At 51.9% G+C, this 12,244-nt stretch overlaps 1 protein-coding gene across 21 annotated transcripts in view; it reads right to left on the bottom strand.

Moving 5' to 3' along the window:
- Positions 1-12,244, bottom strand: part of Nfasc (neurofascin) — a 165,429-nt gene that overhangs the window by 33,818 nt on the left and 119,367 nt on the right. For 13 of the 21 annotated variants that reach the window (XR_009057131.1, XM_057769531.1, XM_057769539.1 and 10 more), the window contains 11 exons: positions 11,950-12,093; positions 11,325-11,436; positions 10,859-11,025; positions 10,313-10,460; positions 9,119-9,243; positions 7,806-7,850; positions 6,542-6,643; positions 6,079-6,276; positions 4,628-4,698; positions 3,171-3,393; positions 1,404-1,519 (listed from right to left, as the gene is read on the bottom strand). Coding sequence is in view for 20 of the 21 variants with exons in the window: in XM_057769531.1 (XP_057625514.1) it covers positions 1,404-1,519; positions 3,171-3,393; positions 4,628-4,698; positions 6,079-6,276; positions 6,542-6,643; positions 7,806-7,850; positions 9,119-9,243; positions 10,313-10,460; positions 10,859-11,025; positions 11,325-11,436; positions 11,950-12,093 (1,451 nt within the window). In the remaining variant the exon portion in view is untranslated. The remainder of the gene's footprint in view (positions 1-1,403; positions 1,520-3,170; positions 3,394-4,627; positions 4,699-6,078; positions 6,277-6,541; positions 6,644-7,805; positions 7,851-9,118; positions 9,244-10,312; positions 10,461-10,858; positions 11,026-11,324; positions 11,437-11,949; positions 12,094-12,244) is intronic. The other 8 variants (XM_057769538.1, XM_057769543.1, XM_057769544.1 and 5 more) reach the window with 3 other exon arrangements.

Raw genomic sequence — 12,244 nt, 5'->3', positions numbered from 1 at the left:
TCCAGGTTGGTAGGTTAAGGGTTAAAAGTTAACTGTTGGGGAGGAGCTAGGTCAGGGGCACTTGGCCTTCTTTTCTTTAGTTCACTGCCAAGTTCCTTTCCCAATAAGGGACTGACCCCTTCTGTCTGTTCCCAGCTGTCCATCAGCCAACTCTTGATGACCTCAGAAGTCACAGACCCAGTGGCACCCATGGCTACACTGTCCTCACTGCCAGCTGAAATGCAGCTACCCCCCGAGGGAAAACCCTACCATTGCTCTCCCAACCTCAACCCAGCCCTCTGAGGACACACGACTTGACAGAAACTGCTCCCAGGCCGAAAGCACAAGAGGCCCGGGCCTTCGGAATCTGTGTCGGGTCGCAGAGTTGGCTGCGGCCAAAGGGAGACAGCTTAGAGCCCTTCAGTGGCTTTGCCTGTTAGTGTGGCTTTCTGGAACCAGGTCGGGGAAGCAAACAGCTCAGCAGGGGTCTCTGAAAGGTTTCAGTGAGGCACACGAAGATACACATGTTTGTTCAAACATGCACACCAAACACATGTGTTCTACAGTACCAGCTCAAACCCAGCACCCTCCTAAAGAGTTCTAGCTGGACTGGACCTTCAGTACACCACGTGTGTTCAAGCAGTCATGAGCTGTGTGATGCTCTGCCAGCAAGGGACCGTGAATAAGATTTTCACCTAGTGATGGTGCTGTAGCCATCATGATGTCATATTACACTATATGTGTAGTGATGTTGCATAAACAGGTCTACTGGGCTGCCAATCACAAAATCAAAGCAATATGATTGGACTGCTCAGTAAGGAACATCACCAGGTCACTGCTTTACACGTTTATAATGAATATTCTCTACGCTTCGTATTTACTCAGTACTCTCGTTCTGCCTGTGTAGTGCCGGGAATTGAACCCAGGTTCATGAATGTGAGGCAAGTACTCTACCACTGAGCTACGCCCCTAGGCCCTACTTTATACTTTATCTTATTTTTAAAATGCAGCCTACTGTAAAAACAGTTTTCAGTGTTACATTGGCAACGGCCTCCCACAGCTTAAGCTTGCTGTGTGTGTTGACTGTAAGCAGTAAGGAGCCATGCTGAGGCTTATATCACCTAGGTTTGTCTCAGTACACACCACGATGCTGGCACAATGACAAAATTGCCTAATGATGCATTTCTCAGAATATGCCCCTGTTGCTAGGTGAACATGAACATTTGGATAATATACATAATTATATGTATGCATTGCATATGCGCCCCACTGGGTAATTCTGAACTCCAGAAAGCATCTTGAATCAACTTTACACCCATGAGCATTCCTAGGGTCCCTCCCAGATCCCCTACACACGTGGCTGCTGCCCCGTGCCCTGGTTAGCGAGCAGGTGGTTAGGCGGGGCTGGGGGCTGGCCTCCTCACTCGGTACTCTCTGAGCTGGCCTTGGACCGTGTCAGAGTAGACCCGGTTCCACTGAAGGCTGATGGCTGTGCTGTTCAAGACTCGGATTTTAACTTCAGTGGGTGCAGCTCTGGGATCTGCAATACGTAGGGACAGAGAGCTGGTTATACAGGTGAGGCTGGTGCTCGCATTCTCGCATCCCCTCTGATGTATTCTGATGCCCTATTTTTCTACTTTACTGCAGATGGGCCACTCCAGACAACAGGGATGTCTCAAGACAAGACGGTGACAATCCAGGCAACCAGAACGAGCATTTGTAGCACTCAGGTGCTGGGCATCTACCTTCCCTTTCATTCTTTAGCTGTTCCTGCTGCTCTGCGGTCTAAGAGGTTGTTCTCTTAGCAGCCAAGTACCCTTTCCTCAGGCCTCTTGAGGAGCTTGGCCAATAGGAGGTGCCAACATGAGGGGCCAAGGTAAGAGTAAAGTGGGCATGGCCATTGCCTCCCCTGGCTTCCTCTGCAGGGCTGCAGCCTGACACTGCTGTGCCCCTCTGCCCACAGCCACAGCTCCTAGGGCAATGCCCACAAGTGGTGGTGATTCACGTATTCCCCTGCCCCTTTGAGGTTCAAAGGGAAATCACAGGCTACCCTCAAGAGGCCCAGGGACCCTAGTGTTTTCCTCAACTACTCTTCATATATTCTCAATAATCAATTCTGCATGCACCAACAGAAACACTATCTGTAGACAGGAGGTGCCCCAGTTTTGTTCAGAAAAGAAGCGTGGCTTCACCCCTGCTCCGCAACCAGAACAAAGCTTCCGCAGTGATGCACAGGTCCCAGGGTGGACAGATGCAGTGGAAATCACACTGACAGACTCCTGTAGGGAAGCATCTTCCACCATAGAGATGGGGCTGGGACAGGCCCCTCTGCTCATTCCCAGCAGGCCCAATCCATGACTGCTCCTGGGCCTTGGTCCTTACTGCATCCCACTTCACCATCCTGGGACCAGTGACCACACGTGGAGCCCAGTCTTGCCTCCTGCATTCACGCCTACTAAGATCTACCCTGTCCCTTCCCTCTGCTCACCCACCACTGCCTTCATCTCCTCTCGGATCAGACACAGACCCAGCTGTTGAGTCTGTATTTTGCTCAGGAGCTGTGGGGCTGACGATGCACGAGGCACAGAGGCTGTGCATACGCTTTCACGTAGAGGTCTAGAATGTTGGTTTGCCCATACTCAGTCCCCTAAGAAAACCCAACTGCATGTTCAATTCCAAGGACTGGGAGCAGTTCTGGAATGCTGGGAGATGTGGTGGGTCAGGAAGACTCTGGTTGGTTGGTGCTCACTGCCTACTGCTTCCCTGCTGTGGGAGTCTAGCCTATGCCCATCTTCCTTGGAGCATCTAAACAGCCCTTTTGAACAGTAGTTCTGATGCCTTCCTTGGTTCCAGCAAGACTTAGCAGTAAAGCAACCTTTCTGGGAACCTGGGTACCTGGGGACCTGGGTTCTATTTTCAAGTGTGACCATTTGTTTGAAATCCTGGACAGGGCTGTTCTAGACTCAGTTTTTACAGCTGTAAGGCTTCAGTTCTGGGCTAAGTGGGGATGTGTTCAAAGACAATTCTCTCCCTGGTGTTACCAGTAATACACGGTCTAGGCCACAGTAGCGTAGCCCTGTCTCCATGGCTGCCCTCCCATGACATATCCCGAGTTTCTTAACCCATGAGAGTGGCCACGTATAGTTGGCAGTGAGGGTCCTGTTGGGGAAGGGAAGTGGGCAGATACTCACAATCTTCTCCTGAGTACCCAATGACGGTGTCAGGCTCGGGACCCTTCCCAAAGTCATTTTCAGCCTGGACTCGGATCTCATAGGGCACGTAGACAGGGGTCTGCCCCACCACGTAGCGAGAGCCCCACACCGTGACATTGTTCCAGGTTTCTCGGGTCTCTCTCCGTCGCCACTTGACAATGTAGCGCAGGTTGGGGCCAAAGGCAGAGGTAGCATTCATGGGCTGTGCAGGGTGAGACAGACAGGCAGACAGGGTAGACGGGGTATTGGCAGAGCCACCCACAGTTTGCCCTCTCCATCTGTACCAAACTCTCTACTCTGCTTCCCTGCTACCGGCCATCTCCTTTCCAGTATAGACGATGGTATCCTGCATCTGCTGAGCCCCCAGAGGGCCTAACATCCCAGGAACTGCAGAGCACCCAGATTTTCTATGACAATAGGTTCACTTTGACTGCAAGCACCACCTACACTGCAGGTGCACCGGGAACAAACGCTTTACTTAGGGCAAACTTCCTCCTACGACAGAAAGAGCAGGGAGCCAAAGGCTGACAGTCATGATCTCCAGAGTCAGAGAGAGGACCCCCAGCTAATCAAGCTACTCCCCTGCTAATGAGCTCAAAATTCCCGAACCGACTTCAGTTCTACCAAATCCACAAATCAGTCTTGCCCTTCTTCATGGGAGCTTGTTAAAGAGGACTGGAGCCCATTCACCCTAAGGACCTGGCTCAGGAACCAGGCTCCCAGAGCTGGCCACACAGCGCCATAGACCAGCTGTCCAAGATTTCAAGTTCAGTCCAAAGCCATTGGCCTAGGATGCTGGAGGGCCAGGCTTCAGAGAGACAGGGCTGACAGGGACTCTGAGGAGCACCACATCTCTGACTGTTACTTCAGTGACCTCGTTTTTAGCTTTTAGAAGTGGTCTAGAAAAGTCAGTTTCTAAGCATATATCCCAGAAACAGTTTGGAAAGTGTAGTCAGGAGCCAGGGTGAAGAGGAGAACCGACAGTCCCAGCCTGAAAGAAGCCTCTCAGCTCATCTAGCCCAGGCTGCAGAAAGACCTGGGCTTCGTAATGGTTCCGATGCCTCCGACAGACACCACACAGAGCCAGTACCCACTACGCTCAGCATCGATGTTTTGTAGGTCTCTCTTTCCTAAAGCCTGAGTCCCTCCTTCAACATCAGAACATCTATTTTGGTGGCTTTCTCGATGGATTTTGCTAGACTGGCAGTCTGTGGAACTGGATAACCTCTGCTCCCATCTCTGTTCTGAACTCCTGCTCCCAGGACGTTGTCCTGTTTGGTTTCTGAATGCCCAGCTCTGAGACTAGCTTGTTTCTCAGAGGTCGGTGGTCCCGATCAGTTAGATAGTCTGTAACATACCATGGCCCCAGAGGGTAAGGAATGGGAGCTCCTGGGTGCCTGCTGCTAGGCGAGTGTGGGGTAGCGAGGTCCTCTTACCGTCCACGTGATCTCCATATTATTCTTTCTTGTCCCTTCTCCCTTCACATCGCTGGGATTGGACTCAGGAGCTGGAACCCAAACAGATAAAGCTGAAGTTAAACCCGAACCTGACCAGGGCACCCCATTGACTGCCCACCTAACTGCCCCCTTGTGTACTCTGGCTCTTCGCAGCTCCCGACTCTCTTTTCCTCCCATGCATGATACATCTTCCTAGCTAAGATTTAAACCCCCAAAGTAGACCTAATTTCTTTAATTCATTACCAGTTAGCCCCTATCATAGACCTTTCCACACTGCAGGTGGCCATTGTGCTAACTCCGTGTGCTGTTCCCTTCACAGACCAGCCGCCAGTATGCTTTGTGACACGCTGGCTTATCCTGGCATTTAATATTTTGGGGCAAGCATTTCTGCCTCCATGAGCTGGTATGATCTCATAAACTTAAACATTATTAGGAAGAGAAATCCGACATAACACCAGATTATCTATTTTTATGTGTGCCTCTGCCACCGCTCTGCCCCTTCCAGCAGATAATAAAGAATCATTAACAGTAATAAAAATGTCAGTTAAGATTAATTATGTGCTTATCACACGACAGGCACCACAGTAAGTGCATGGCATGCATTTTCTCTTTTCTTTCATGTGTATCGGTGTGGGCATATGTGTGGAGGCTGGGGGTCAACACTGGGTGTCATCCTCAATCACTCTCCACTTTAGCTTTTGAGACAGGGTCTCTCGCTGTACCTGGAGATCAGTGATTCAGCTCCAGGGGCTGACCAGCAAGTCCCAGGCATCCTCCTGTCCCCACTTCCCCAGTGCTGGCATTATAGACGAGGGCCACGGTGCCCATAGGTTCTGGGGATTGGATTTAGGTCTTCATGTTTCACGGCAAGCAGTACACAAACTGAACTATCATCCTGGCCCCCAGGAAGACAAATTTTCTTCTTAAAATCTTTATCTATCTATCTATCTATCTATCTATCTATCTATCTATCTATCTATCTATCATCTATCTATCTATCTATCTATCTATCTATCTATCTATCTATCTATCTATCTATCTATCTATCTATCTATCCACCATATCTATCTATCTATCTATCTATCTATCTATCTATCTATCTATCTATCTATCTGGTGGTGTATGTGTGAGTTCACACGTACCATAGCGCATGTGCGAAGGCCAGAGGAGAACTTTTGGGAGTCAGTCATCTCCACCCACCATTTGGTAGCAGGGATCAAACTCAGGTCACCAGACTTGGCAGCTGGCGCCACGCCCTAAGCTATCTCGCTGGCTTTTTCAAGCAGGTGTTCGCCATCGTTCTGAGAAGTCTGTGTTATAGTGTAAGGTGAGGACAGGCCTCGGACAGGCAAGTGACCTGCCTAAGTTCCCGTGGCTGGGAGCCGGGAGGGATTCAGTGCACACAGGGCCCTTGGAGCTCAAGTACTCACGGGCCCCACTGGTTCTGTAGCGCTCAGACGGAAGGCTGGGGTGGCTGCTCCCAACCTCGTTGACAGCGATGACTCGGAACTGGTAGTTGACATATGGGGACAGTTGGAGGACAGCGGAGTTGACACTGCCTGGGAACTTGGAGTGGTCGTGCCAGACGCCCGGTTGGAACTGGTCCTCTTCAAACTGGATGACGTAGTCTGAGTGGACAAGGAGGACAGGGCTGTTCTGGGAGTCACAAAGCCCTGCTTTAGAAGCACATCCTTCTTGGCTTCTGCTTATCTCCACCATCTCCCCAGGACAGGCAGTGGCCTGTGAAGAAGTCTTCCCAAGATATGGGAGGGAATCAGGGCCTCCGTGCATGTGTCCTGAGGCGGGGTGGGAGCAGACTCCGAGGGGCCCCTAGTCCAAGGCTGTTATGGCACCAGCTCTCTCTGGCTTTGGACCACAGGGCCCTGGGCTGACCTGTGATGGGGCTGTTGTTATCATCCCCTGGGATCCAGGTCAGTCTCACACTCCTCTCAGCCAGGTCAGTGAGCTCCAGGTCCCTGGGTCGGTCTGGCCGTCCTGGCAGCAGAGGGAAAAGATGTTACTCTGAGCTTGCGAGCGAGAGTCAGTCTCTCTCCTTGGGGTGGGTGGTGCTCATCCTTCCAGGTCCCTGAGGGAGTTGGGTCTCTACTGCCAGCAGATCAAATCCCAACCTACTCTGGAGGGCTAATGCAGGGACCACCCCCTTCCCTCCAGGAGACAAGGAAGAACCAAGAATCCCACAGACTGTGGAACAAGGAAATAAAGGAGCATCAGGTGGGGCAGAGGGAACAGGGGCAGAGTCTTCCTGTTTCTTCAGCTCCTTTAGAACACACACTTTGGGAAAGGCTGTTGCTCCCACAAGGGAGACTTCAGGGAGGTGTGGAACATCTCATTTCTCAGGATTACTACTTGTTTCTCTGGCTGCCAGGACTCTCAGGACCAGAGCCCAGGAGAGCACCGCAGTACTGAGCAGGGTAGACAGATGAGGACAGTGGGGAGGGTACAGAGGGAGACCAGGCACATTAGGAGGAAACTTAGTTTGGTGAGGGAGTAGAATGGAGGGGCCCAGAGGCATCCACACAGGAGAAAGGGAAGTGCCTTTGGGGGAGGGTGGTTTCTGCTCTCCTGGCTTTGGAAGGGAGCCATCCAGCCACAGAATACAGGTAGACAAGTTCCCCCACATCTTACCTCCTGAACCAGCTATTATGTTTTGGGTGGTTTGGGAGGACCTAGACAGTGAATCTCTTAAGTTCCTATTAGTGGTGTGCGTGTGTGTGTGTGTGTATGTGTGTGTGTGTGTGTTGGGGGAGGGAGGACCTAGATGAATAGCGGTAGGTGTGTCGTGGTCTATAAATTGATGAGCCTGTAAGGGATAATCTGAGGAAGCAGCCTTCCTGATTGGCCATTAGGCACTTCTGAGGTGTAGCGAAGGGCAGACGGCAGGAACCTCAAGGGAGGGCTAAGTGGAGCCAGAGGAAAGGAGATAAATTGCAGTCCAGACGTCAGAGTCAGTCCAGCCTGCAGAAGGAGCCCAGGGCAGGGTTGTGAGATGTTCCGGGGAGGCAGGTGGCTGTGGATTCCTGAGGGCCGGGGCTCACGTTGGGCAGGCACCAGTTTGTAATGTGCAATCGTCTCCTGAGACACATTCCTCCTCAAGAACCCACCCCTGGGCACCAGAGCTCCCATTAGTACAAATTACCTTTGGGTAGGTCAGCAAAACGGTTAGTTGGAGTGGCCTGATCAGCTGCAACAGTAAGACGGGTTATCCAGGTTAGCAGGTTAGCAGGGTTAAAGGGTTCTAGAAGGATAAGGCTTTCATAGCTGTCCCTGTGCTGGGGGCCCCAAGCTCAGCTACACACTCCCTTCCACAGACGGTCCCACCTCCCAGGTGACTCCTTGGGTTTTTTCACGGCCTAAAAGTGGTGTCTCTGGCGTCATCCTGTCCAGATATATTGACATGTCTGGGCTGTTCATGGCCAGCAAGCTGTGACCTCCACTGCAGGAGTTCAGAGAGAGAAAGCAGAGGACCTGCTTCACTGGAAAGGTGTAGCCGCCTCCCCTTCTGTTTAGGGTGCTTTGGTATTTGAAGTCCAGCTGGACATCTGGACAAGAAGGGATAGCATCATTTTGTTCAGTGTGTGCACAATGTGAAATGCCACTAAAACCCAGGAGCAGCATGGGAGGAGAAAGCTGGAGGAAGTATTGGAAACAGGCACACACACACACATACCACATATACACCACACACATATGCCACACCACATATACATACATACACATACACACACCACACACATACATACGCATATCACATACATGCTATACACACATGCACACACATACACACCACACTACATAATATCACACACATATACTACACCACATGTATATATACACACATATGCACACCACACACATACATACACATACCAAACACATACCACCTCCACATACATGCTATACACACACACACATACACCACACACACACCAAAAACATACACACATCACACACACCCCCAAACACATACACAGACCACAAACATCACGTATACAGCACACACCACACACAATACCACATACACACCATACACACCACACCCTCGACACCAAATACATACATAAACCACAAACATCACATATAAAACACACACACACATACACACACACACACACTCCAGCATTGCTGTGGGCTGGCTTTAGTCAGCTTGGCGGTGTGGAAGGAGCTGTAAGAGAGAGCAGAAGAGTGGAAGTCGCTCCGCTTTCCGCCATTCCACACCTTTCATCTGGGGTTGGGGGGTCAAGAACCTCACTCAGGCAACAGAACTCCACATTGTCCTCCTCAGCTGACTAGAGAGTGGCAGCTTCCTAATCCAGAGACCTGAGGAGGTCATGACCCCTGACTGCCGCTTACTGAGCATTGCCCTGGGGCCCACCCAGCACTCACAGCTGCTCTGGCTGCTGGGAAGCAGGGAGAAGGGTGGTTAGTGGTGACGTAGGGGGCAGCCGTTACCTAGAACAGTGAGGTAGGCCTTGGCCAGGTCTTGGTCCAGCTCGGTGCTGGCCATGCACGTGTAACTGCCTTGGTCTCGCTCTGCCACGCCAAAGATGGTCAGGGAGTCATCTTCCTTCTTCATCCTGCAGGGTGCCAGACTGCGGTTAGCAGGAGGGTGGCTCCCCTATGGAACGTATCTGCTACTCTCTTCCCGCAAGGGGACAGCGAGAAGGTAAAAAAGGTGGCAGGGCCAGGGGAGAGCCATGACTCCTTGGAGGGGTGTGAGGCGCCATCTCAACACTCTGACTGGATGTAGGAGAAGAGAAAGCGGAGGGGATGCTCCTCAGCATCCACACTGCACCGTGCATCTCTGAAACTTTCTCGTGTTGCACACACTTCCCAAATTAGGGTACCATCACCCCGACACACCTAAAACAGGCTGGTGTTGTTTCTCTTCCCCACATGTATTTCGTCCTGTGTACCAGTTTGGGTGCTCTGCCCCCGGGCTCCTCTGACCTGTGTCCACCAGAGGGAGGAGCGTCCCAGAGAAATGCAAGATTGTAGTAGAACTGTCAGCACCAATGGGTGCTGGATGCCTGTGCACTGAGGCAGGGTGCGGCCCTGAATGAAGCTGGGTGAGACTGGGATGGATGCTGCCTTACTGCCTAGAAGAGAGATAGCAAAGAGAGTCCCAGGAAGGGGGATAGGGATCAGTGGCTCTCAATCTTAACTGCCCGTTACAAAACACCCAGGGCACCTTCCAATACCATTAGCGCCCTTACACAAATAAAACCCGAACTGGTGTGGGAGGGCTAGGTGGGGCACCAGCAAAGCACCCAGAAGATCTAGGAACTGAGAACCACCAGGCATTGCATGGAATGTGGTAGCTGGGGTCAGACCTGCCCTCTACTGGGGAAGAAAGGTACTACAAGCAGAGCTGAGAGGATTGGAATTTGGACGGCAGAAGAGAGATGTATGGAGGGGGTAGGGAGGAAAATGAGATATAAAAGAAGGGAGGAAGAAAAGTGAGAGGGGGGGTGAATAAGAGAGCGACAGGTAGAGAAGAGAGAAGAGTGGTTCCTGAGGCTGCCCCCGAGGAAAGGGCCACCAGGGCCATCACCACTAGTAGCTCCCTAGTGGCACGCATGACCCTGAAAGGAAGAGCAAACGTCCTCTTCAATGTGCGTCAGGAATTGAGATGAGAGCAGACACCTGTTCCCAATGTACAGCGGTTCATCGTCCTTCAGCCAGGAGACCGTGAGCTTCAAGGAGGGGTCATGCTTCACGCGACATTCCAGCTGCACCGTAGTGCCCCTCTTGACCACCTGGTCCTCGGGCATCCTGTAGATCCTGGTGGGGTCTGTGAGGACAATTGGAAAGCTGGCACGGACCCCTCTTCTGCCCACCAGCCCCAATGTGGCCATGTAGTGTGACACCCCTGACCTTGAGGTGTCAAACACAGTACGGCCAGCTGGAAGAGTGGCGAGGAGGTTCTGTGGGTGGGGTAATCGAAATCCCCAAAGAGTTCTCTGGCTCAGAAGTCCAGCATGTGTGTGGTGGTGAGGGGAAGCTAGTGAGCTTCTGGATCAGGCTGATAAGGGGCCTCAGTGTTCCCACATTTAGGTTAGCTAGAGCCACTGAGAGGACGTGGTGTCCACCAGACCTCAGGCAGGGCTGTCTCTAATTGCACCTATGGATATCTGTGAGCATAGCTTTCTTGCCCGGTCTGAACTTCTACCTGTGAACCCCCTTGCTTACCTTTGACCTCTAGGCGGACTTGATTTTCAGCTTTGCCCAGGATGTTGGTGGCCACACAGGTGTAGATGCCTTGGTCCTCTTTGCGGATCATCTTGATTTCCAGGCTGCCGTTTTCGTAGACGTGGTAGTTACCACCATCCAGGTTGCTTCCTTGCCCATTCTTAAACCTCACAACAGAGCAGCGAACACAGCATACTGAGAAAGGACTGGCCCAAGGGAGCTAGGAAGCAGCAAAGTCCACGGTGGGGTGGGGGGTTGGAGGGCGTGAGGTAGACACATGGAGTCCTGAGTTTTGCAGGCTCTGCCTATAACCACTAGCTGGCTCTGGAGAGACATGCCTCCTCACTGAACCATATGTGAGTTCACCCAGATGGCCAGCTTGGACTGTTTAAGGATCCCTTTAGGGCAGATGGGAGTAAAATAACAAATGCCTTCCGCCGGGGAGACCTGGTCTTCTGGGACTTACCATCGGAGTGTTGGAATAGGAGACCCGAAGAACGGACAGTCCAGCCGTGTCCGATTGTAAAGGATCACCCTGATGAGCTGGTTCCGGGGAGACAGCATCCGAGGAGGCACATCTGAAAGCCCAGAGGGTCAGTTTGCTATTATGGGTGTGGCGCACAACCCTTCCCCTTCCACAGTATGCTTCCAGCTTCCGGTGACTTTCCAGACATCTGGATACCCACCCCTTTCTTTTGCAAGCCTCGTCTAAGGGAAACTGTCCAAACTACAGCCCCTGGGGTCCAGGTGTCCCAGGATCATTGCAAATGCTTTGTAGAACACAGTCATGTTACAATGTCAAAGGATGGGACATCCTTGCTGGAAGGTTTAGGTGAGGAAGGGGTGTATTTATCCATCTGTCTCACATCCAAACAAGCTTTCTGCAAAAGGTTTCCCCAAATTATCCCACAGGTAGAGGGTGGAGTGCAAGTCCTCCATTCTCCCCACAAACCCCACCTCCATGCTCCACGCCTCCCCAAGTCTGCCCAGTGTGCCTGGGCTCCAGAGAAAAGAATGTACCCAATGGTATCACTACACCCCAGGAAGACCCCACTGCCAGCGGGCAGAGTCGGCTATGAGGGTATGCTCACCCAATACACTGACGAAGGCATTGGCCAGCAGGTAGCCATGTTCGTTGGATGTATTGCACTGGTACACCGCCCTGCTGCTGATCTGAGTGTCCCTGAAGATGATAGTGTCCCCGGCCACCTCACGGTTGGGATTGGGCGGTGCCGCTACAGGTAAGAAAAATAGGTTTCCCGTAAGAAATGGAACCAGGTACAGTGAGGGGCAAGCAGGGCTCTGGACAGGGTCCCAAATATGCTAAGGGTTCTATGGAAGAGGCAGCTGGGTGGACCCAGGTAGACCCAGCTTTCAGATTCAGCA

This window comes from Chionomys nivalis, chromosome 5, assembly GCF_950005125.1.
Source record: "Chionomys nivalis chromosome 5, mChiNiv1.1, whole genome shotgun sequence".
NCBI classification, from domain to species: Eukaryota; Metazoa; Chordata; class Mammalia; order Rodentia; family Cricetidae; genus Chionomys; species Chionomys nivalis.
This window is presented reverse-complemented; position numbering and strand designations above follow the sequence as displayed.